The sequence below is a fragment of the Xiphophorus couchianus genome, chromosome 3, assembly GCF_001444195.1.
Source record: "Xiphophorus couchianus chromosome 3, X_couchianus-1.0, whole genome shotgun sequence".
NCBI lineage: Eukaryota > Metazoa > Chordata > Actinopteri > Cyprinodontiformes > Poeciliidae > Xiphophorus > Xiphophorus couchianus.
Window position 1 is genome coordinate 12,669,131 of NC_040230.1, and position 27,110 is coordinate 12,696,240.

A 27,110-nucleotide genomic window follows, 5' to 3' on the forward strand; every position below is an offset into this window, starting at 1 on the left:
CATCCTGGATTTATAGCAGTGACTTCCTGATCAGGACAAACCCAACGCTGCGCAGACACCGACAGGAGCCCCAACAATGTCTTGTGGGTGAGTGTTTTACGTTTTACCTGATACCTTTGTTTTTATTTCCAACAAGATGCTGTGAATTTTTCTCCTGCTTTTACTTCTTTTCCACTTTGCTGCTTTTCTTTCTTTGTGTTGTTGAATCTGGCGGTTTGTTGGGAAATTGTCTCAGAAAGGTGTGACTTATTGATTGAACGCCGGGAAAAAGTTATTTCATTAGACGAGAAAAAATGTAAAACCATTTATATTATAGTTTGCTTTTTTTTAAAATTTACTCATCTTATTTTGAGTTTGAGTTTTTGGTTTTAAAGTAAAAGATAAAAGGATCTAAAACATGAAATCACACCGACACGTTGACAGTTGAACAGCTTTACGTTTGATCAAAGATAATAATAAAAAAATCTCTGAGAAATTGATGTAAAATTGTTTCACTTTGTGTGAGAAAGCAGTCAAATTTAAACTAAAGTAAATTTTTCAGATATTTTCTACATTGTTTGTTCCTTCTTTCCTTTTGTGTTTTTAAGATTCCTTCTACCGTTCTTCCTTGTATCATCCTTTCTTCCTTCTTTCCTTCTCCAGGATGTATCCTTTGGTTCTCTGAGAAACTTTTTCATCTGAACTTCACAGCAAATTCCTTCATTATGTCCTTTTGCCCTCTGATCTCTCCTTCCTCTCTTATTCCTTCCTTGCTTCCTTCCTTACTTGCTTGTCATTTTTTCTTTTCATCTCGCTTTCCTTCCTTCCCTCCTTCTTTTCTTCCTCCTATCTGTCCTTTCTCCTATCCTTCCGTCCTCCCATCCTTTGTCCCATCCATCTCTCCTTCCTTCCTTCTTTCCTTCCCTCCCCTCTTTCCTACCATCCTTTGTTCCTTCTTTCCTTGCTGTTTCTGGTTTTTAAACTTAAAATGCTCATAAAATATTTTCCATATATTTATAGTGAATTTTTGTATTTTAAAATGGGTATAAACTGAGGACTTTCTGAAAATGTGACTTTAGAAAGTAAAGTGATTAAAATAAATTAAATAGAAACATTTTACCCTGTAAAACTGCTGAAGTCCCTCAGTTGCGTTTATTTTATTGAAAATATTTGATTTTTACAAACTATTGTAACTCCGATAAAAATAAAAAAATCCATTTATTAGGTATTTTTTCCCCTACTGAATAAATGTCCAAACATTTCTGGTTGAATTTATAGATGATAAAAGTCAGACTATACAGCTTTGATAAAACTTTTAAATCTTTTTGCTCATCTTTACCAGTAAATGGTCAAATGTTTCCGTGCATTTTTGGTGATAGATGTACTCAGATAGGGATCGTCGGGTTTAACCAGCTAATACACTAACGAGGAACATAACTGAACGGCTTCATGCACAGAAGTTGTGTAATCACTGTGAGCATTAGAAGCAAACCTGCATTAAACTCCTGCAGGCGGCAACAGCCTGGTGCTCTGCAGCAGCTTCATGTGTTGCAACGCTCAGAGCATTGACCAAACAATCGGGGGAAACATTGTTGTTGTCACTCTGCGGCTGCGACAACTCAACCAGAATGAGCGCTGCACGTGTGTGTGTGTGTGTGTGTTTGGAGGAGGGACAAAAAGTCAGAGCAGCTTTTATAACTGTTGCAGAGCACTACAGTGAAATGAGAGGAATAAAATGCAAGCAGTCGGCGTTAACCACGACGACACCTGCAGGGCTGCATGTGTGCTAAAATGTGCTAGCGCGCGTTGGGGGCAGGGAGGAGCGCTCTGTGCTTTATGTGTTTTCCTCCACAATTTCTCACTCTGAAAGCCCTAAAGTTGGTTCTGAGGAACTGGTTCAACGTTCATGTGGATGGAAACAATTAGTGGATTAAATGCAGACTGTTTGTTTGTGATGCTTTAGGAGGAAGCCTTTCTTTAATTCTTTACAAAATGTCTAATTTTGATGAAATGTTTACTACTGCAAATACTTCAGCAGCTCAAACACACCCACACAGGCGCACTTTGCAGAGGGGGGGAAGGTCAGATCGCAAATGAGGAAGTGCTCAGTGACTCTGACCTTTGTGTGTTACATGCACACACAGTCATACACACCTGGAAGTAAAGGAAAAACGGCAGCAGTGGCAGACAGGTGGGAAGGTTGAGACACAAAGAAACGCGGACCACGTCAGAGTTTTTTCATATCTGAACTTCTGTGAAGCACGATGGAGTAGCTGGTGGATCCACCAGTGAATGGATCTGCACAGGAAACTCCAGTGATGGAGCCGAAAGCTTCTCTGCTCTCAGATTCGATGAGGTCTCGTTGTGGTCGTCATTAAGAAACACGAAGAAACAAGAGCGAGAAGAAGAAAAAAAAGAAAAAAGCTGCGTCTCTATCTGCTGGAGGAATTCCGGCCTGTCAGCTATTTTTGTTCCTGTCTTGCTTTCACTATTTTGTGAAAGGAGACGTAAAAAGGAAGGAAGAGAGCGAACGACGCAGAAGGGGGAAGAGACAGACGTATACTGTGTGAACGTCCCGGCGAGTGACAGTTGTTTTCAGGAGCAGCTGAGAAGAGTAAGTGTTTACCTGCTTTTTGGTTGGCGCTGGGTCGAGGTAGGAAGAGGTCAGACTGCAGGAAGGTGCTGAGAGGAGGAACATTTATTAGTGTTTTGTGAATGTGATGCAATAAAGTGAGAGATGGATGCGATAGTTCTGATGTTAGATGGAAAGACGTTCGTGCCAGTCGTCTGGTTAGTGTCTGAGAGCAGATGTGCAAGAAAGAGAGAACTCATCATGTGTTAAAGTGCACAAAGAGAGAGGAAGTAGCTAAAAAGTTAGTCTTTACTCGTGTTTTTGTGAGATTAAGGATCTTAAAGGAAAGAGAAAAGGCTTGTGCTTTTGAGTTTGCACGTGTTGCACAGGTACAAGTGACTCTTGTTCTCTCTTGTCCCAGAAAAAGTGAGGAGACAACATGGTTCGGTGAGTCAAAGCCTGTGCCGGACTCTGTAACGCTCCGTTAGTCATCTCTGGTCGTGTCTCTTTTGTGTTTGCTTGATGACAACTTCTCTGTTTCCATTCCTCCTTCTCTTGTCTTTCGCCAGATGTTCACCGACTCTGCTCTGTTCCTCTATCATGTGATTTCTCAAGCCTTGTGTGTGAAACAGTCTCTGCTTTAGACAAAAAGGAAGCTTTAAAGTTTAAAATCTGTTTGTGTATCCTCAAGATTCGAGCTCTTTGAATCTCTTGTTTCTGTGTAAAAGACCATTTTAAAGTTTAAATTGTGTAATCTGTGCTTTAATGTTGCTGTTAAACGCAGAATAAAGCTGGATTATATGATGCATTAAGTAAAAAAAAATAAAAAAATTTCAGGAATCAATATCTCTTTAAAAAGTGAGCAAAACAGGCAAACGGTAGTTGGTTAAAATGTTACCTGACCCCAAATTAAGTCGGCAACCCGGTTGATTTTCATTCAAATCACAAACACTTTAAATGAAGTTTTTGATTAAAAAACAACATATTTTAATGCTGCATTTTGCATGTCTCTGAGCTCAGCCCAGACTTCTGGGTTACGGGTGCGAGATGTGAGGTCTAGCGACTAGCCGTAACTTCATCTTTCATAACATGATTCAATGAAGCTGCTGATGTAATTTGCATGTTGAAAATGTTTCATAATCAAACGTATTTCTGATTCAGAATTAGCAGAAAGAATAAAACATTTTCTCTACAATGAGGATGTTTCATTTGGAGTTGATGCTGAATGAAGAGCAAAATAGCAAAACACAAAATGTGATTATAATAACTTAGTCTATTCAAAGCATTGTTTTTATTTTTAGTTTTAGTTCATGTTCAAAAAGCGACCAAGCCGTTCATGTTATTTAATCTCTGTCTTGTGGTATAATAGCGCTGAGAGTCATGGTTGTTTAAAGGTGAACCTCTTCGTTCTTATCAGAGACAAATACTCTTTTCTTTTCTTTTTTTTACTTTCTGTCTCTGCTTCACTGCATGTGATGCAGGTGGTTCCACAGAGACATCACTGGTCTGCAGGCCGAGGAGATCCTGAAGTCTCGAGGCATCCATGGCAGCTTTCTGGCTCGACCCAGCAAGAAAAATGTTGGCGATTTCTCCCTGTCCGTCAGGTAATAACTGGACTTATTGAGCTCCGCCGCTCTCCTGTGGATCCTAACTTTACGTTCGCAGTGGCTTTATTTACTTCCTAATTTCCTCTGTAGACTGTAAATGTCCCTGAATGCAACAAAGGTGGAAATATTTAATGAATGTGTGGACGTCATGTGCCAGAGAGAGGCTAAAAATAAAATTCTTTGCGCTACAGGTTACTAAAAGGGAAAACTATTACTGATAAATCTGCTGACTGCATATCAGACGTTGTGAAACCTTTGCCCTTTAGACTCAGCTAGGTTTCACTGATCGTAAAAACATCCTCTGTTTTAGAGGTTTTCCGTCTTAACAGGGGATTCATTAATGCGCCTTTCGCTGCTTCAGACACATTTCACCGTAGAAAGGTTGTTGGAGGCTTCCTAGAGGCGCCAGGAATAAGCTGGGCCATTCAGTAACAATGTTGTCGTTGGTTTAATTATTTGGGACTTTTTGCATATTGAGGAGACTATGAGATGAAATAAATGACCACATCTAGAAATACATGCACACTTTGCATTTTAAAGTGGAAAACCTGTCAGCAGGATGAATATTTAAGCCATTGATTTCTGCAAAGTTAGTGGGAAAATGCTGCTTATTTGGATTCCTAACATACATTTTCACCAATTGGTATTACAGATCAATAAAATTTATAACTCTGATTGTAACTAGATGATAAATTGGAATTAACTGGATCTTAAAAATATAATGTGTTATATACTGTATATACTTATAACATGGGGAGATGTATTTTTAAAAGTGAAATAATCTTCCAGTAGAACTGTTGCTTTTTGATCAATATTAAGGAATTATTCACTTAAAGTAATCTCTTATATTTTGTGAAAATCTACTTGTAAGCTAGTTTTGTCTTATTTCAGGTGAACTAAGATGTTTGCAGTAGAAACTAGACCAAATATTTGGTCAAATTTTGTGTTTTTGCAATTTTGTGAAGTGTCTTGACAATCAGCTTTTACCACTTAAACATATTAATCCAGTTTTATCTGATGTGAAAAATGCCTGATGAGCTGGAAAACCTTTCTCACTTTCCTTTCCTCTAGGTATTTTGTTTTTTGACTGGTTTTCTCTCTTCAGGGTGAGTGAACAGGTCACCCACATCCGCATCCAAAACACAGGAGACTACTACGACCTGTACGGAGGAGAGAAGTTCGCCACCCTGTCGGAGCTGGTGGAGTATTACACTGCAGAGAACGGCATCCTTCAGGACAAAGACGGGACGATCATCGAGCTCAAATATCCTGTGAACTGCTCCGACCCAACCACAGAAAGGTCTGACCAACCGTATATATTCCATATACATAAGAATAAGTTTTCACAAGGCATAATTCTGTATGGGAATTGTTCATTCATGGATCTCATCTAGGGATGCACCAATCTGTCCTTTTCACTTCCAATACCAATACCGATATCTGAGGTTTATTGTCAGCTGATACCAATACAATACAGAAAAACATTGTTGAATTACTGAATTACATTTTTATTTGATAACTCTGCACCAGTACAGCACACTGAAACACACCAATAACTTTACTAGCTAAATGGGGGGAAAAAATTATTTGTCAGTGCATTTAGGAGTAAAACAGCCAAAGTAAAATAAATAATAAAGAAGCTGAAACTGACAAAAACAAAATGTTCTAAATATTGGCTAGTTTGGTCAAACGTGTTAAAAATAAACTGCAATAAATCTTTAAAATGGCTCAGAAAGTGAAATTATGAATTCTAAATATAATGTAAAATAAACATCAAACATAATGTCTCTCAGTAGCTTTAAGTACAGCTAAACTGACTTAAAGCATTTTCCTTTTTAAACACAGATTTAAATGTACTGAATTACAATTTTTTTGATAACTTTGAGTAGATCTGCCGTTATGTATGTCATTGATATCCGATCTAGAATATTTTTCAATATCGGGACCGATACAGATATTAATATCGAATTAGTGCATCTCTGATCTCATCTTCCTTTTGAACATATTTGATAAGTTTGGTCATAAATGCAGCATTTCCTGACTGTTCTGAACTTTTGTAGTGTGTTTTTAAGCACAGCTGGCTTCATATGTGGTACTTTTTTCAAAAACAACGATGAGTTACTGTGCAAAACGTTGAATTTTTTTTTATTCAGAGCAGTTGAACGTTGTTGTTAGAGGATTTTTAGGAGCTGAAATGGGGCAAAGAATGTAAATCTTGTGGTTGCGGCTCAGTAAAATTGGTCCGGTGGTGTCCGTGATGTCCAGCGCCTGCAGCAGGAGTCGGTGTTTGACTCATTTTGTCTGTCGGCCTTTTTGGTGGGGTCTCCACCTTCACTTTCAGGTTAGCTGAGATGACATTTGGTTAGGTGGTTGGGCTAAAAATAGCTCGCTGTGACCAACTACATTTCCTCCAGCAGCCGTTATGTTGCAAGAACAAAAAGCGTCATTTGTCTGTTTCTTTAATGTTCATTCAGTTTTTTCCTCCGGGGCATAAGCTCTCATTTAAGGAAATTTGAGGTGTTGCAGCATCTTTGTTGATCACAGTGTGAGTCAGTAATAAAACGCCCACCTTTAAGAGCTGCAGCGCATTTATTCCTACATCTGGTTCTGTTTTCTGGATTAGAAGAAACGAGATAAAACGCGTCATGGTAACAAGTTTAGCTGGACGATAAATTGACGCAGAAGTTATTGTGATAAGCGATAATATTGTTGTTTTTAATTTATACCATTAATATAATGGTAAAGGCATAATAATAAAGCAAGAACACATTCTCAAAGATCAATGAAATTTTAAATCTAATCAATATTTAACACTGGAACTGGAAGATGTTTTAAATAAATAAACACAACAACAAATAAAATGAATTATTAAATGTCTTTAAACAAAATTGTCATTCAGAAAAAGGGATAATTGACCAAACTGAAGACTTTTTATCAACCAGTTCTTAGTAGAAAAAGAGAAAATTACAAATCATGCCAGGGTAAATTATTGACTTCATTTTGATTTATCAATGCGATTAATTGATTTATTGCTTATTGCAACAGGTGCAACTCAATAAATTTGAATGTTATCAAAAAAATAGATTATTTCATAAACTCAATTCAAAGTTGAACGCAAATTGATGTATTGAAAGTGTTTTTATCTGTTAATGTTGTTGATTATGGGCTGCTGCTCTTAAAAAAAATTTAATTTACTGAAAATTTTAAAATAAAAATAACATTTTTCATTTGAAATTTTGGCATGAATTACTGCATCAGTGCAGCGCACCATGGAGACGATCAGCCCAGGTTTCTTTAATAATCTGGATTATTATTCTGGTACCTCTCCTTTCTCTCTTGGCTCAAAGATTATCGGTTTGGTCGAGGTTGGGTCAGTTTTTGGTACCGTTGGCGGCGTGGGGCAGGTCCTGCTGGGAAATGAAATCAGATCTCCATAAAACCTTTTAGCAGAAGGAAGTACAAAGTGCTCTGAAATTTCCTGGTAGATGTCGACTGTGAACCTCAGAAACCACACTGGACTAGAACCAGCAGATGACATCGCAACCCAAATCATCTCTGACTGTGAAAACTTAAATTCTAGAAACATTTGCCACTCCTCTTCACTTCCAGACATGAAATTCAAACTAAAGTTTCATCTGAAAGCAGGTCTTTGGACGTCTGAACAGCAGGCCAGTTATTTATCTCTGCAGCCCAGATAAAACGTTCCTGATGTCTTTAGTAATGTAACGTAGCTCATTTTCCGGAAACATCCATTGTAATCCTCCATGCACTTTTTTCTACCTCATTTTTTCCTTCCACTAACTTTCCCACAATTGGCGAGAACATAAAATCTCTGATGAAAATCCTTTTTGTTTATTGTTTTGATGTCATTTTCTAACTACATTTTCATTAACTCTAAACCACAATCATCAAATACACACTTTAAATCTCACTGTGTGTGAGACATATTTATCTATATATGAGTTTATTATAACAGAATTACGTAAATAAATGTATTTTCAATGATATTCTAATTTATAAAGATGTACTTGTATTTCAAAACAAGTGCATCGTTTTATCTGTACTTGTTTTATCTGCTTTTTCGCTCCTGTGAAATAGATGGAAAAGATTTGATCTGAGAAGTTCTTTCAAAGTCTAAATTAGATCTGAATTTATTTTTTCATGCTGTCCTACAGCAGGAATCACTTTTTTTAAGATCGTCAGAATGATGTATTATCTTTTAAATTCTAAAACAAATTAAAAAATTAAATCTTGGGTGATTATTCCTCCAAAATATCTACATTTGCTCAACATGTTTTTCTACTTTCAGTTCCACATGATTTAGTTATATTTTTTGCAGGATTAAAAAAAAGATTTTCAGTAAGAACTTGTTTTAGATCTACAGTATGTGGATCCACTTTTTCATATTTTCTTGCATTTCTGCTAACTTTAATGACATTTTAAAGGTTTCTACTAAAAGAAAAATCCCTCAAGATTAATAAAATGCATCCATCTAAAATCTAAATATAAATTTGACAGTTTGACAGCTACATCTGGCTTCATTTTGTCACCTCAGGACAAATCACAAACTTGATTTCGCGACCAGTTGAGGAAACTTGTCTGTCGGTTATTGCGTTTTTGGGAAATGTGATCATCTTTGTGACGTCTTTGTTTGATGTGACAAACAAACACGTGAAAAAAAAGAAGAAAAAAAATTGTCATAAATCTGAGTTTTAATTTTTGGGTTCTAGTTTTAGTTCCTTTGTGAAAACCTCGTCACTGATGGTGAAATATTAGTCTTAAGTGACAATAAACAAAATACATTTTTGAGTCAGAACTGGTTGGAGCAGCTGAAGGAAATGCAAATGAAGAAACTAGTGCATCTAATTTGTTCAAGAAAGCAGGAATCTTTCTGTTTTTAGGTTAAATTGCAGCTAAAATATAGTTAGTTATTCTAAATAACTAGGGCACTAATGTCTTACAGGTGAAATTCTTTACTATTTTTTATTGATACATTGAATTAATTGTATTTTATCTACCTTTTTATACATTTTGCATACAATTAATCTACAGAACAATGGGAATTATGAGCAAAGGAAGTTACAATGAGACAGAAATTTATTTCTTCGTTTGCTTACCGCGCACAAGCTTCTATTTGTTTTTTATTTTAAGTTTTACCATCGTTATTACGAGTGATAGGAAATATCATCATCCCAACAATAAAAGTTGCAATAAATTGTCTTTAAAATGTTGCTGTTACAAAAATATGTTATTATTTTAAGTATGCTGCAAAATGCTGCAGTTGCTGCAGTGCTAAGGCCAGTTTTCCTAGGAAGCTGTTTTCTGAAATTAACTTTAGTGATTTTCTTTAGCTTGCAGTTTTATATTTAAATTGAACAAAGCAAATTGTGAAAACATACATTTTTTTGTAAATATACACCAAAGTCTTTCTTTGGTTGATTTGGTTAAATAATTTTTAAATTGTACATTAAGGTTTTAGTTTATTCAGTCTGTATTTAGTTTATATGGCAGATTAAAGGTGAAATCCTTGATAAAATCATTATTGAAAAGGACTGTGACTGAGCTGTGAAAATATATGCATTTTTTTTCACTTTAACAGGAGATTTCACAAGAATTTGAGTAGCCAAAGAAAGCAATAATATTTTAATTTAACTTTCTATAACATATTCAGGTTATGTGTTGTTGTGCTTTTGAATTAATTTGACAGTTTCTGCAAGACATTAAAAAGTCTTAAATTATGTTTTTTTATATTTTCAGGGCGTTTATGACCCTAAACTTTCCAATCAAAGTCCTTGGTGGCGTCCTAAATTTGCACATTAGTTTGTTCTTTGCTATTTCTTAAATACTGTAGTTCTTAGTGATGAAATATTTGTGTTACAACTCTTTAGCAAAACTACAGTAGGAATTTAAAGCTAGATGTCTATCTTCAACCAACCAATTTGTCTTGAAAATAGAGCATTTTTATCAAGGTTTGGCATAAAATCAAGAATTTCAGTAGTTGACTCAAACCCATCTGTAATAACCGAGATGTTTGAAAGTGTTGACCCATCTTAAGTTGAACTGAAACAGGGTTATACAATAAGATTGTCAAGTAGTGCCATTTATTCCGTTTTTTCATTATCGGAAAAACTCTCATTAGCGCCTGTTGCTAAATATAGTCTCTAGATGATAGATAATTCACGTCTGCATGCATGAAAGACAATTCTTCCTGCTGCCGTGGCGCTTTATTAAGCTCTGCAACCTTAATTCAACCAGGAGAAAACTCCTTGAGGTCAAAGATCTCTTTTGGAGAGTTAATTTTAATGCATTTTTAGTTGAAGTTTGCAACAATATTTGCGTTTTTTGCACAGCATGCACATAAATCGATGACATCGCAGCTGGAGGTGGAGGTTTTCCGTCCAGCTGCAAACACTGAGCTGCTCTGATGAAGCATGCCTAGAGTCCAGCTTAGTCCGAGTGAAGGACTCTAGTTTCTGCTGCATTTTGTGAGAATCAACTTTGAGCTGGAAGCTGTGCCCTCTAACCGCCCCACCCCTCCTCATCCTTCTCTGTCTCTTTCTGACAGTTGTCTAACTTCCCTTTTGTTTCTGCGGTTGGAAACTTTAAGTTTTGACACTTTTGAAAGCAATGGCCAGACCCCGCTTGCTTGCCTTCCTCTATTGCACACTCCATCATGTTCTTGCTTACTCGCTATCTTCCTCATCTAACGCAAACTCTCTGTTGTTTCAGAACAGTGTGCCTGCATGCATCTCCTCACGTTACCTTGCAGTGCGCTTGTCCTGACATAATTTCCCAGAAAAAGATGTGAACTCATTAAGAAAGATTTGACTTTGGTCACTAAAATAAGAGGTCTGCATCAGGCTAGTTTGTAACTTCTGCAAAACTGCATGAGAAGACTTTTGTTGGAGCGTTGCTTGCGGTTCTTGAATCTTATTTCATCTGGAAGAATTTTCCAAGCAGAAAAAGCAAAAAAAACAAACTTGAAGCTTGCACAGAATTAAGTAGAAAACGAGAAGCAGCTTAATTTACTGCAGAAGGTAGATAAAGGGAGGGGCATTAGTGGATGTAACATATCGAAAGGGGGCAGGCTAAAAATACTCTGTCCTGTTCAGCCACGAAATCTGTCATCAGAAATTTTCCGACCGCAATGCAGGAAGTTTAGAAAAAGAAATCGAGAACTGTGCCTAAAATTAAGTCAGACTCAAGCTGCATTTGTACATTCATGCACTCAAAAATACACGGCACAGTTGTGGACAAAAATAAATCCAACCTGGTTATAGCAGCAGCACATGCTGTTTTAATTCAGATGCTCCTTTTTCTTAATTGAGTTTACAAGTGCTTCAGATTTACAGTGTTGTACTCAGTTCTTAATGCAATGACCCACATCACTGCAGAGCCTTGAACGCACCGATGGCTGACCTTAGCACAAGAGTCACAATCTCTACTTTTTCTCACCTATGAGTCTGTGGGAGGCTGGGACAATGACAACTTGTTGGTTTCTCATACAGCAAATCTAAAAAATAATAATCAAAAACAGTTCTCACAGAAAGTTTGCAGAATAAAAGTACATGCAGGAGTCAGAGCGCGCATTTCACTAATCTGTCCAGTCTACAGTCTCACCCTGTTAGTATTTAGTATTTATCTTGCATAACCTCTCAGGAAATTAGAAATATAATGTAATTTCACTGTTGAGCGTGTGGAAATGTTATTTATACAACTGACTTTGTGAAACAAAGAATGTGGTTTACCTTGCCTGCAAAAGAAACAGATGAAATATCCTGCCCTCAAAGAACACAGCTAAGCTTGAAAGTCAGTACACCCTCAATCAGTTCCAGGGTGTTCCTGGATTATGTAACCTTTGCCAGATTCTAAAATAATTTACATCTGACAACTTGCACACAAAACAACATGCTGTGCATTGTGAAAGCTAAGATGAAGCTAAATTAAAGCACATCCCAATGCAAAACATGTGCAAAAATACCTAAAACCTCACATTTACATTCTTACATTTCTCCTTTACCATTTTTTATTTGTGCTGAGTGTCTAAAATAAGCAAAACAGATGGTAAAGTCAGTTTCTTTTAAAAAGAAAGAGACACTTTAGGTACCTCATCAGTATCAGTTCACAACTTTCTTCATTACTGTAAAGTAATTTCAGTTTTATTATTCATTTATTAAATTTATTTAATGTTGTAAAAAACGGTGAACAGATTTTTATCAGTTTGCATCAAACCTACTTGACATTTATTTTGAGGTAAAGCAAACTTGCTTAACCTAAAATAATTTTATTTCCTTTAAACACTGAACAAGAACATCAACACTTGGGTAAAGTAAAAGCTCACAAAAAGCTAAAGAAGCGGGGAAATAAAAATAGATGTGCCTTCACATAAGCATAGAACATCACTGAGCAGAAGTTCCCCATGCAGGAGCCGTAAGTTTGGACCTGAGCAAAGAATTTACACTCAGATACCACGTCAGGTCTCAGATGGTGTCGGTAAGTTTTTGTTAGTGTGGACTTGTGGTGCAGCAGAGGAAATCAAGCTGTTCTGAGAAATTTCACTCTGGTACAAAAAAAATTATGTTTAGCGGTGCAAGATTTCAGGTCACATTTTGATTAAGGATTGTTCTTCGTTGATTTCCTCTGAAGGTCAAAGAGACATAAATATGTGCCTCTTTGACATAAATGAACTACCCACCCCCGTCTTTATAAAGCTTTAGATTCTGATGGATCAAATTTATTCAAACAACTCCCTTCAGGAAGTTGTTTTAATAAATGTGTTACCATGGTTACTGGGAGGGTAATCACAAACGTAATGTCCTAAAACTCACTTCCTCAGGCGCTTATTAGTCAGTTTGTCCTTGTGGAAGTTTGCAATTGGTTTCTAACTTTTAAAATGTTGTTAGAGTTGGGGTGTGCTAACCCCCTGCGCCACCAGAGCACGCCCCACGTTTGGAGGCCTTAGTCCTCGACGCGGACGTCGTGGGTCCGACTCCCGGTCCCGGCGACCTTTGCCGCATGTCTTCCCCCCTCTCCTCACCCTCCTTCCTGTCTGCCTACTGTTGCAAAAATACGAGCCACTAGTGCCGCAAAAACTCTTTGAAGAAAAAAACGAAAAAAAACAACATTTTGTTATAGTTAAACTTTCTTTGTTAAAATGCTGACTTTTTTAGATGATTAATTTTGAAGCCAGTGAAATTCACGGGTGTTTTCTCATCTTGACCAGAGCTGCTGCAGCCTTTGTCTTCTCAGGATGAGGCCGTGAAACTTTTCCACAAACACGTCTAATTTACCGCAGAGATTTTAAATATGAATCATGAGTGTGCCTCTGCCTCCCCCTCAGGTGGTACCATGGTCACCTGTCCGGCTCAAACGCAGAGAAGCTGCTCACCGCCCGAGACGAGCCGGGCACCTTCCTGGTCAGAGAGTCGCTGTCCAAACCCGGAGACTTCGTCCTCTCTGTTCTGACTGATGAAGTAACCAAAAACGGATCGAAGAGGGTCTCTCACATCAAGATAATGTGCCAGGTGTGTGTCTTTTTTTTCCTCTCCTGTGACTAAACAGAAATAGGAGGGCGTAGAACCGACTCACATCATGCAATAATACTGAGGGTTATTCCCAGAGTTGTGCAGTGAGGGCTAAAATAAAATTTCATTTCCCTGTCTTATGCAATAACAGACTTTTGTTCCTAATTCAACTGTCAGGTGTTGACCATCTGTTCTCTGTGGCTGCTAAAGTATTAAAAATAATTTTCTCTAAAAAGGCAAGAAAAGGGAACCGTTTCCTGGCCTCATTATGTGTTGAATTCTACATAAGCAGCTGTTTACTGTTTAGTCATTGAGAAGGAGTTTGTAAATAAAACTCTCCTCATTTCCTAAGTCATCATCTGCTGTTGCGTTTTTATTTTAAGTTCACTGAATTTGCTACTTAGCCTATTTAAATGGACGCTATTGTTCCTGTGCAGTGCTAAGGGGGAAAAGATCTCTTAAGGCTCTTAAAGGTGTTTTTTAATAAGCTTGCAGCTCAGATCAGGTGCAGTTTCACAGGTTCATCGCGCTCTAATCCTCTGAGTTTGCTTCTGTTAAAAGCAACAGATGAATGTGGCAACATGCATTAACAGGGAATTGCCAAAGTATTCAGACCTCTACAACGTTTTCACAGTTTTTCATGCTATAGCCACAAACTTCAATGTGTTTTATTTGGATTTTCTGTTTCACACCAACACAAAGTAGTGCATAATCGTGTCGTGGAAAGAAAAAGATGCAATGTTTTATAATGTTTTTTAACAATTACCTGAAAAGTGTGGTGTGCATTTTTATTCCGCTGTTTTTTGGACTTTTTGTCCTCAACCAGCTTTTCACTCCGGCAGACTGAAATGTGTGTACATTTTTGTTTTCAAAATAGAGTTCAACTAAATTTTCACCTTAGATTCTCAATCAGATTTAAGTCTGGACTTTAACTAGGCTGTCTAATACTTAAGAATGCTACTTTCTAATAGAGGTGGGTGATACTGACTTAGTGTTTTATAGCGATATTTTGTGTTATTATTGTGATAGCAATAATTATTTATTTAGTATTTATTTTTGAGGTAATTGCATGGCTGTGACTTGATGTCAGCATCACAAACACAAATATTGCTCTTGAAAAACAGTCCTATTTGAAACGGTTTGCTCAGGATGCTTCTTACTTTAAAAGTGTGATTTACATTTCCAAACTACACACAGTAATTGCATAAATCATACTTTGGAATTTACCGATATTAATTGTTGCTCTTGTGGAAGAATAGAAAAAATGGCAAACATGTCTGACATATATCTTTTAATTTACCATCAATGACTGAAATTTATCATGACGACATTAAATCTAAATTCTTATCATGATAGGACATTTTTCATAATAAATCATAAATGATGCCCATCGCTACTTTTTAAACTACCCACTGTTTGTGTAGAGCTGTGTGTTTAGATGCAGTCCGGTTTTCTGCCAGAATGGCCCTTCATGTAGCTCCATGCATTTCCACTTCTACTCACACTAGCTGAAGAAAAGTGTCCCCACAACATGATGCTGCCACCATTATGCTTCATCATGTTACGTGTGGGTCTGTTGTAAACGAATATTTTAGTAATTGTGTAATCTATCGATTATTCTTGCGATTAATCGAGTAATCGGATAAAAAAAAAGATAAACTAAAACACTGGTAAATCTAACATAGTAGCAGTATTACTATCGCATGTCAGCATCAGTCCAATTTTTTACAGTTGAGCTTCCCTAACAATAACTTTTCTGTAGTTTAGAAAATTAACCTGTAACAATAATACCTCACTTTCTTAGTTAACCTGAAGAAAAGTTGTACAAAAATCTGAAATTATATTCAATTTAATAATAAAGAGGCGGGCTCACAAATACTAAAAATGTCTATACTTCAGCTTTTCGTTTCTGTATTCATCTTCAGTCAATTTAATAGATGAACTCTCACCTTGTCCAGATATTTATATCTTCTGTGTTCATGTTAGCGACAGGATTTCACACCTTCGTTCATCACACACAGAAACTCATATGTTGTGTGTTGCCACGATGAGCTCCTCCACCCATTTGTTGAGACCGGGATGATATTTAATAAAAAAATTTTTAACACTTAGCTTTCGTCAACAACTTAGGCAGAAGTGAGAGCTCAGCGCAATGCAAGTAATAACCCGGCCGGAAAACGGTGCGCTAAATAATAAAATATAATTTAACGAAGCTTCGAGGCAGATAAATTTTACTCGAGAAATTTTAATAATCGAGGTACTCGAATCACTCGAGGAATTGTTTCAGCGCTAATTATGTGCTATGTAATTTTTGCATGTCAGACAGAACGTTCCGTTTTGGTCTCTTCTGACCACAGAACTTTCTTCTACGCGTTTGTTGTGTCGACTGCATGGCTTGTGGTAACGACCAGATTCTCCTGCCGGAGCTTCGCGTCTCTGCAGCCATTTATATGAGATTCAGATTCAAATCATTATTTTTGTCCCAATGGGCAATTCATTTTACAGCAAGTCACAACAAAAACACACCAACAATTAATATTTGGGTAGAGGGCAAAGTGTTAATTAAAAACTCAAAACTTGTCGATAAAGGTCCTGGTAAGAGCAATAAAAAAACACAATAAATAGATGATACTGAAAAATGTTTATACATGTGGCCATGTCTTGGTAGGTTTGCTGTTTTTAGATTACTGGCTATTTTATGCCTTTATAGAACAGTTGTTTACATCACTGGTGTAACTTTTAAAGGCATTTGACTGCACTGGATCTTAATTTAGGGTTACTGTGCCCTACTGTCTTAACGTTTTATTTGTGTGAAAATAAAGTTTTAAATTATGTATTTTCTCCACTTACTACTTGTATGCTACTTTTTGTTCTTTTGCATAAAATCTTTATTAAATACAACAAAGTTTTAAAAAAATTAAACTACAAAACTATAGCAGGCATTGAGGAATGGCAGTAAGCGTCCCTATCAGTAGGAATTTATTTTATTTATTTACAACCAACTAATTTCTCTTGAAAATGTTGCATTTTTAACAAGGTTTGGCATAAAATCTGAGTTTTTAGTAGTTGACTCAAACCCTTCTGTAATAATTGATGAAATCTCTAATTTGAAGGTGTTAAAGTGTCTGAAATTGAGCTTAACTAACTTTTTAAATAAATACAACAAAGTTTGAAAAAGTAAAGACTGTAGTTGTTAGTGAGTCAAATTTATGTCAAGTTTTACAGTTCTATGACTGTAGGTCAAAAATACTCCTTGCATAGTTTATTTAACTTTAATTATTTGATATTTTAATTGTATGGCTTTTCTGTGAATCTTTTCTTCATCTTTATGAGGTTTATTTATTTAATGTTTGATCAAGTACACATTAATGTTGGTGCAATTCTTTGTGATTTGTGCAGAATGACCGGTACACGGTCGGAGGCTCAGACTTGTTCGACACGCTGACAGATCTGGTGGATTTCTACAAGCGCAAAGGCATCGAGGAGATTTCTGGAAACTGGATCCATCTCAGACAGGTCTGACTTATTTATGAAACTGCAGTGTGTATGCAACTCAGCTCACAGCGTGGCCGCACAGATAGGAAAAATTAACTCACACATTTGCATTTGGCCTTTACGGGGTGTGGTGTGGTGCTTTCATTGGCGTGTCTTTCATCTCGTGTCCTTTTTCTTCTTCCTGCAGCCCTATTTCTCCACCAGGGTGATCGCGTCCGACATCGACAGCCGAGTGAAGCAGTTGGACCTCACCTCAGACAAGCCGCTCGAGGGCGAAGGGGAAAAGAGCAAAGCTGGCTTCTGGGAAGAATTCGATGTGAGATTAATCTGGTCTTAGTCATATTTACATCAACGATTTTGTGTTTTTTTGTTGTTTCTTTAACGGGTGAAACACGGGAACATCCTGAAGTGGGCCAAATTAAAATAAGCACCGGTCGCCTTTTCAGAAACTTTCCATCAGCGTTTCTACTTTCACTTCATTATTACGGGGCAGAAACTAGGGCAGACATTGTGTGTGACTCTTTTGTGGGGGCAATAAACAAAATTAGCCTCATTTTTTTCACTTTTACAACCTTAACCGGCTTACGTCGACATAAGATGTCAGCAAGTTATGATCAGAATAAACGGCAGGGTTTGTAAGATGAGTGACATCTTTTTTATAACTGATTTAACTGAACGTATTTTTAGCAAATGAACTCACTGTTGCATATTAATCATGGCTATTCTGATCTGCGAGCATTACCAGACTTAAACCTAATTAAGTTTATGAAGCATAAACTCTGAGAAAAGCAACAAGAGTTCACAACTGGGAAACTAGAATAAGAATGTTTCACCGACCACATGTCAGTTAGATACGGAGGAAACATTCAGACACATTAGTCAAATAAGACTTCATTAAGATACATAAGGTTTAGATGTAAACTGCCACATTTCACAGTCGCATCTTTTGACTTTTATATTTTAGATGATATCAGCTTCCTCTTATTTCTTCATCCTTTGCTTCAGAGTTTTGTAATCTTTCAAGGTGTCTGGTGAATTTTTCTCTACACTCTGAAAGTATTTCCGGCAGGTTTTTCACCCATTTTATGATTATTTTAGACTTGGGTTTTTGTTGCTAAGCTCCTTAGCTCAAGTTCACAACAAGAACAACTAAACAAAAAGCCTTAAATTTTAGTTTTGGTACCTTTGTTCCTAGCAGCCTGTCACAAAGACTATGTCTTTTTCTGCAATAACATTCAGGGCTAAAACTGGGCAGTTTTTGCCAGAACAGTGATGAAAAAAGAAATCATCGTTCAAATCCCATGTCAAAAGTTTACAGGAATTTTTAATGTTTCATAAGATCACCTCTTTCAGATGCTGTTTGTCTGCTGTAAGGTTTCTGGCCTCACACTTCTTCTTTTGTCTTCTTCTTGTTAAATTTCCTCTTTTTTTGACACTGCATATCATGGATGTTACAGTTTTTTTTCTGTAACATCCAAAAACAAAAATCTGCCTCAAATGCTGGAGAAGCTGAAGAAACCAAATAGAGACCTAAGGGACACAAGATTATTTCGGCCTTATCAGACCAACATTTAAGCTGAAATGAGTAATTTAAACAAAAATATATGTTTGTTGGATGATTCAGGTAAATGTGACACTGCATGAGAGTTGGTAACAGAGTTTGATTAACAAAAAATGTATATATATTTTTAAAAAGTCAGATTTTAAGTTGGTTTTTATTGGTGAGAAACTGCAAGATTCTCACATATTTTTCTTAAATAGTTTTATTCAACTATAAGCAGAAGTTTAGAGTTTTTAGATTTTTATATTTCATATATATTTAATATTGTTATTTACATTGTTATATTATTATTTCTAAATAAAATATTACAAACCTGGACAACTATCAAAGGATGCTTCATCCGTTGCCTTGAACATGTGTTTAAAATCACTTAGCGTAATTAAGAAACACATAATGTGCCTGCTGAAATTAGCAAACTACTGTCCTCTTCGGGTTACTGCATAAATATAATTATTGTATTATTGTAGTAGTAGAGATAACATCCATAACTCTCACTTGGGGAAAAATAATGGCAGTAATTAGCGAACATGCTGAATGTGTTATAAAATATTAAGAATAACAAATTTATTGTTGTTTTTATTAAATAATAGTTTATGTTAATGTAAACAAGCTGTAAATATTAACATACTTTTATTATTATTGTAATAATATTTTATTTTACTTAAAGAAATACTTTATTGTAAAATGTTGCCCAGGCTAATTGTGAAGCAGCATAAACTAGAAATAATCCATATTAGTGAATGTAGGTTAATCCCTTCCATCCCGCCCATTTTATTCCACTGGCTTAAAATCTGGTGGCTTTAATGTAAAGCTGTGTCTTAATTGGTCAAATAAGAATATGTGTCTTTGTTGTATTTCTTTTTTTGTGTAAATCTTACCTGGTTAATGTTAAGTTTTCATATTTAGCGTGGTTGTGTGACTCAGCAGTCGTCTTCTTGTGCTGACAGGCTCTCCAGAAGATGGAGGCGAAGGTGAAGAAGAGCAGAGAGGAAGGTCAAAGACCAGAGAACAAGAGCAAAAACAGATACAAGAACATTCTTCCATGTGAGTTTGATTCTGTAAATAAGATCCACGCATTCTTGCTGCTAAATGTGACCAATTACGCCGTTTCCTCACTCCGTTTGTTTTCTCTCACAAGTCAACGACACCAGAGTCATCCTGCAGAACGCCGATCCCAACGTTCTCGGCTCAGATTACATAAACGCCAACTATGTGAAAGTAAGTCCCTGCAGACTCGAAGGCAAATGGCACCGGGCTCGTTGGGTTGTTTGTGTTGTTGATTCTCTGATCCGTCTTTGCAGGACAAACTCTGGGAGGCTGGAGGACCGAAAGTTTACATCGCCACCCAGGGTTGCCTAGCAACGACTGTGAATGACTTCTGGCAAATGGTGTGGCAAGAGAAAACGCATGTGATCGTCATGACGACGCGAGAGGTTGAGAAAGGCCGGGTGGGTATCAAAGCCTCAAAAACTATGCTGTTCTTGTCATTAGGCATCATTAAAAACATTTGAACTGATAAAAATAAATTATTAGGATTAATTAGAAATAAACGTTGTTATAGTTTAGATATTAATGGAGTGTCTGAGAGAAAACCATGAATACAGTGTTCTGTAGCAGTAATCACACTCCTTAGGATTTTCTACATTTTGTCATTTTCTTCTGGCAAAATGATAAAGGGGGAAAACCTCCTTTACTCTGATGCCTCTGAATAAAATCCAGTGCAATCAATCTGCTTCACCAGCTACTTCATTATTAAACATTGTGCAGTTTAGTCTCAGCATAAACAAAGCTACTTTGAGATGACCTCATATGTTTATATTTTAAAACGTAGCAAACACATGGAACACCACATCACCTTGAATATCCCACAGTGAAACATGGTAGTGGCAGCAGCATGCCGTGTGACTATTTTCCTTCAGCAGAAACTGAGTAGGTAATCAGAGTTGATGGGAAAAATGGATGGATGGACAATACAGTCGCTAAACATACAACCAGGGCACAAATTAAATTCAGAATCAAAATCTGTAGACTTGAAAATTAGGGGAATGAGGTTAAACAAAAGTGCATGCCACACTTTTCAGATTTTATTTGTAAAAAAAATCCAAGTGTGATTTCTTTTCTATTTCACAGTTAAACCCTTTGTGATAGTTTGCTATTTGAAAGCCCAATAAAATACACAGAAGTTTGAGTCGGAAAAAAGTTCTAGGGTAGTTAATCGTTTTGTGAGTGAAAAAGAAAAAAGTGATAAAATATAATTTTAATATAAACATTGATAAACGTGTTTGTTCTCTTTAATGTGTGCAGAATAAATGTGTGCCGTACTGGCCTGATTGTCAAGAACCAAAGGACGTCGGCGCCTATGTGGTTTCCTTCGAGTCGGAGTTGGAAGCTACAGATTACAAAGTCCGACTTTTGCATATTGCTCCTGTGGACCAGGTATTTTGTATTTGTATTTATTTTTTTTAAAGTGGTTTGTAAAAACAAATCATGCAAGTAACGAGTACAACACACGTGCATACATGACCAAGAACAAAATAATTAGATTACTGCTACTTTTCTGTTTGAAAATGAGGAGGAAGAAGTGAACATTTGTTCAATCCTAATTTAATTAAATATATCACCTACCAACTCAATAATTAAAAGCATATTGTGGTGTTCATATGTCTGTTAAATGTCTATGTCCTAAAGAACCGACAAATAAGTTATATTATATAAAACAAGATAATTACAAACTGACAAGAAAATTTACTGACCCATAATAATAACAGTAATAATGAGAACTAGACCTACAGCGTCAGAATATTTACCAACTCTTTGCCAATGTACACCAAATAATATACTTCATAATCTGAGTTACATAACACATAAAAAAACTAATGATGTTAATAATAATGGTAGAATAACAACGATAATCTACTAGTAATGGTAAAAGTAGCAGAAGGAATGAACTTTTAACTTTCAAACCTTTTCTGCACATTTATGTGAATGTATATTTAGTTTTTTTATATATTCTGACTTTCTTCTTTGTTTTATTCCCAGCCCAAGCTCTCCCGTCCCATTTGGCACTACCAGTACCTCAGCTGGCCGGACCACGGCGTCCCCCAGCAGCCGGGCGGAGTCCTCAGCTTCCTCACACAAGTCAACGCTAAACAGGCTGAATACTCTGAGGCCGGCCCCATGATCATCCACTGCAGGTACTCACCGGCTAAACCCATGAAGTGTAGCGTGGCGTCATGTTCTGTTGCAAAGCACATGCTTCATAATCCTGCGCAAACAGGTAATACTTTAAGACTAAAAGGAACAGGACTACGATTGGTACGGCTATAAGTCTTGGAGTTTGTTTTCTATAGGATTTGAGTCCAGTTTCATTTTGCAGCACAGAAAAAATGTGTTTATTGAAAGAATTGCCTTAGAATCAGGGCTGCACAATATTAGGAAAATTCTGGTAAATTTTGCATTAACATTATGACTTGGAATAAATAAAGGCTAGTCATGTTTTTCTGCTTTAAATTCACAGCAGATATAAATCCCAGATTAGGAGACGTCTGTCCAGCTACTGGGAAACTTTATCATATTCATTTAATCAACAGCATGAAGATTTTATTGATAAAGGTGTCGTGTACAGAAAAGCTAAAGAAACCGTAAAAATGTTACAGTAGGCTTACTCACAGCTGAAAAGTTGATCTGCAAAGCAACAAAATGAGCAACGCAGAGATCCCCAAAGTTGGGAAAACTTAAAACCGTATGGTGCATTCACATCAAGCGCGTTTTGAGCGTCAGGCGCTTTTGGTAAACATTCAAAGTCTTAAGTGGAGGCGAGGTCGAGGTCGAGTTGAGGGCGCATTTCATGTGACTAGCGCAGTTCAGTGCAATTTGAAGAGTTTGGAGCGTTTGACACGTCCAACACATCCGACGCACCTGACAAATAGGCTGGCAACGAACAACAACGGCTGGAACGATTTTGACTCATCAGAGGCGTCTGCTGTGTCAAAATCACCTCCACATTTACTTTAAATGTAACCCTGGCGCACAAAACGCTACGTGTAGAGCAAAATGTCAAGTGTCTGGATTCCAAGTGCATCAGAAGAGTTTTTTATGCACGCAACGCATTTGGTGTGAACACACCGTTAGGCTTGAAATGCTGAGTTTAATCTGTTAAAATATTTATCAGTGACTCCTGATCAAAACATTTTAACTAATTGATATATCCAAACACCTCTAACTTTATTTGTTGTAATCCAGTGGTAGTCATAGCACAGGGTTCCTTTGCAGTCTGGAAAAAATGTTTAGCTAATGTATTTCCCTGAATAGATGTATAATACTCCGCATTTACACTTACACTTTAAAAATACTCTAACAAGATGAGAGAACCATTTAGATAAATCTAAATTCACCTACATGCATTCCAATTTGATTATTACCTCAAGCTCATATCAGCCACTGCTAAAAGGTTATCTATCAGACTGATATTTCTGACAGCTTGTCATCTTATCAGATAAAATATGGATTTTCATTTTCTCCTCAGTTGCTTTCACATTTCATTCAGTATTTTTTTTTTCTCTCTGTAAATCTGTGCAGTGCTGGAATCGGTCGGACGGGTACCATCGTGGTGATTGACATGATCCTCGAGACTATTGATACTCTAGGTAAAAAAACAAAAAAACAGTGGAAATAATCTTTGATTCTGTTTATTTGTTTTGTCTCACTGTCTTCCTGCCTGTCGTCCTGATTTCACTGCAGGTCTGGACTGCGACATAGACATCCCCAAATACATACAGATGGTGCGAGAGCAGCGCTCTGGCATGGTGCAGACCGAGGCTCAGTATAAATTCATCTACCTGGCTGTGTCCGAGTACATACAGACCACTAAGGCCAAAGAGAGCGCCTCAAAGGTGAGACAGCTGGATAGAAGAGTGAAAACCTCTACGTGAGCTGACTGGTTCACTGCCAGCAGAGCGATACGCAATCAGAAGAGCTGAACGTCGACCCACTGATACAAAACAACCGACCACAGATTCAGAAGCCGTGGTGCGGCCTCTCTGTGTTTGACTAATTCTGTAACAGACGTGTGTGAAACACCCATGTTTGTCTCTTCCTCAGGAAACGGAGACCGAGTATGGAAATCTGCAGCTCAAACACCAGCCAGCCAGCAGGAAGGTGTCAAAGTGAGTGAAGCAAATGGCTTTAAAACATTCACACCAGTCCTCTAAATGTCACACTGCCATGCCGTTTTATTTAAAAACGTGACAGAGTGTGTTTAGGCTGAGGTTTGCTGCTGGTGGGAGGAGCTGAACTGCAGACTGTGTGGGGGGAACAGCAGGGGAGACCTGCAGCTGGACTTTGATATGATCTTTTCTTCTTTTTAAAACCCACAGTGCAGCAGTTTTCAGTGCCAGTCACACTGCTTGTAATAAGAGGAGGAGAAAACAATCCTTTTAAAACCGTAAAGGGATTTATTATTCAGAATTTACATTTTGCACGATTTTTTTACTTGCATTATGATTTCAACTGCTCTTAAAAAACTACTCACTCGTTATTTGGCACTAAGTTAAGTCGCAATCAACATCCATCACCTGCCAAGAAAACCAGAGCTCCAGCACATTTGGTCAACTGGTTTTACAGCTGTATGCGCTGTACAGTGGCTGCTGGAAAAGATTTTTCAGTCTTTATCTACTAACAACTCCTCGTTTTTAACATAGCCACCTATTAGGCTGCTGCACATGCATCATAGTCACTAATGTTACTGTTTCCGTTGATATTCTTCATCCAGAAACTGGGGCAGTGCTAATTTTGATCGCTATGGTAAAACATGCAGTCAGTACTTTTACTTCCTCCTGCCTGTAGCTCCTGTTTCTCTGCGAACTGTGAGAACCAAAGTTAAAACAATCAGCATCAGTTTACAATCCAGCTAAAACTCTGACACCCGTCATTCTTGAATGGATTCAGATCTTTCTCACGGCGCCGTGGCTTCATAATGCTGCTTTTCATTAGACAAGTCACCCTTGCTCCTCTGTGCCCAGTTTTTTTTTGTTTTTAGAGCGCGAGTAGTGTGTTTAAACACGTGACTCAATGGTTAATGTGTTGCTTCATTTTTATGTCAAGAGAAGAAGGACCAACTGTTTTTGTTGTGTGCAAAAGAAGGTTTCCAACTTAAATTAGCTTAAATGTGTCGTTTTTAGTTATAGAAACATTAATGTGAATCATTAAATTATTATTATTATTATTATAAATGCAATTGACAGTTTCAAAGGTTTAGAATAATTTTATTACCTGTTCTGCAGTTCTGGTCAGATGCTAACATCATATTCTGTATACATAACTTAGGCCTTTAAAGCTGCAGTATGTAACTTTTATAAAAAAAAAATTTTTTTAAGTTTCCATACATACTACTTAATTTATCTTAGTGAATCAAGATTTGGACATTGAGCTGTTAATTATTTAACCATTATCAAGTCAACGAAGATTTGGCCAAGAGGCAAACTGTTGTTAATTTGTGGGGAAGTTAAATAGTTTTTTCCATAACTTCACCAACTTTAGGTCATTTAAAACTACCACAATACCCAGAAAAACCCAAAACGCTGAATAAAAGATGTCTTCAAGAAAACAGTTTATTTGACCTTGAAAGTGTTGATTTTGGAGAAAAGCCTTTTTTCTTTATCTGGACTGTTTAGTCTATGGGTGAGATAAAACAGGTGTTACTGGGAACGCTTTCATTAAGCCTCGATGCTTCTGGATCATTCCTGAACATTTTATTGCATCAGAGGGTTTGGGATGGATGGTTGGTACTTGGACACATGTGGGTCTAAGTACCAACAGGAACATCATTTAATATTCAGTATCATTAGGGTTAGAAAACCCTGACTTTAACTAAATTTATTGACCGTATTTAAAAGAGCCAGGACCGGTCGAGTCAAAGATTTATCAAAGATAACTTCAAACTTGCGAAAATATCTTTGATGAATTCAGACTTGCGATCCCAATTTTTAACAAAGCTAATTGAACTTGTATACTCTATTAGTTTCGTCATAGAAAGAATATGGGTTAAACTAACAATATAGAGGCCAAAATTAATATAATTTTTATGCCCATCAGGAGTTTATATAAATCTTCGACTAGAACTACACATAAGCAGTCTTATTATCTACTATAGGTTGCATTTTTAGAGCTCTAATAGTGTTAAAAAAGCTGCAGTATGTTTTTATTATTATTATTTTACAAGTATGAATTTATTTCTGTTATTTCATACAAAGATGCAGAGAAACGTTTGTACAACTGGCCTCTTTATATCGGCATTCATGCATTATGGACTCAGATTTGAAACAAATGCAGATAAAACCCCACACATTCAGTTATTAGTTATCAGTTTTTAAGTAAAGTGTAGGAACCAGAACTTTAAACATATTATTGTTTATAAAAATTTTTGGGAACATTTAAATTTTTTAATTATTTTTTTATTTTTAGAGATTGATTATATCTATTGATGAGTTGAAGTGAAATGGGGGCTTGATGGGTGACGAACAAGATTTCTCACTGTACAAATAATCTTGTACAGCAAGGTGTCTGTTTAACATGGTGTCTGTTAAACAAACAGAGACCATGTTTGTTTGTTCAATTGACTGAAAAGGGTTTTGTGACCTCTGAGCAGCTTAGTTATTCATAAACAAGTGAGCAAAGTTCCAATTATCCAATTATAAACACACACTACACCCACACTGACCCAGTTGGGGCTCCCAGTACTTGGCCGGCAGATTTTCTTTATCATGGATGGTTTGCTGTTTTGTTTTGTTGGCATTCTCCAGCTCCTCTCTTTCAAACATCTCAAGAAATCAACATTTGGTTTTGTGTTTTCCCAGGAACAAGGACGACGTTTACGAGAATCTGTCGAAAGGAAAGAAAGATACGAAAAAATCAAAGTCTGAAAAGAAAACGGGATCGGTGAAGAAAAAATAGACGACACGGGAGCAAGGTTTCTTAGTGTCATATTTATGCAGGCATGTTTTTTGTTAAGGAAGTGGAGTCCACTGAATTTAAATTAACTGTTAAATGATATTTCATAAAGCAAGTGAATGGTTGGATTATGTTTGTTGAAAATAAAAGCAGAATAAGCGAAATGCTGCACCAGGAATAACGTTTGTTTATAAAACTCCTTGATGTAATGGGGACCCGTAGAAGGAGTCACCTTTTATCATTTACTGTTCAGTTTCTAATGCTGGAGTTTACAGACGAATGTAAAGAAAATAAAAAATAAATTCAGAAAAACCTCAAAAATTTGGAGTTTCAATTATGTTTATGTGCAGGTTTTTAAAGTCCCACCATGGCACTGCAGTCAGGCTGAGTTGTACAGTGAACTCTGAAACACAGCGACTCGTCTT

The 27,110-nt window shown here is 36.8% G+C and overlaps 1 protein-coding gene across 3 annotated transcripts; it reads left to right on the forward strand.

The window, feature by feature from the left end:
- On the forward strand, positions 1–27,006 carry ptpn6 (protein tyrosine phosphatase non-receptor type 6). Of its 3 annotated transcripts, none has more exons than XM_028013294.1 (16): positions 2,099–2,597; positions 2,973–2,998; positions 4,033–4,155; positions 5,264–5,458; positions 13,499–13,682; positions 17,082–17,198; positions 17,365–17,493; positions 19,686–19,782; positions 19,877–19,956; positions 20,040–20,186; positions 21,043–21,174; positions 21,778–21,932; positions 23,317–23,384; positions 23,479–23,630; positions 23,839–23,903; positions 26,592–27,006. In XM_028013294.1, exons 2-16 carry the CDS (start codon positions 2,991–2,993, stop codon positions 26,686–26,688), a joined length of 1,749 nt encoding a protein of 582 aa, XP_027869095.1. In that variant the 5' UTR covers positions 2,099–2,597; positions 2,973–2,990; the 3' UTR covers positions 26,689–27,006. The 3 variants fall into 3 exon arrangements, with proteins under 3 accessions (XP_027869093.1, XP_027869095.1, XP_027869094.1); XM_028013293.1 differs by having other exon boundaries at positions 2,099–2,593; XM_028013292.1 differs by lacking the exons at positions 2,099–2,597; positions 2,973–2,998 and adding an exon at positions 1–87.
- The last annotated feature ends 104 nt before the right edge of the window (positions 27,007–27,110 follow it).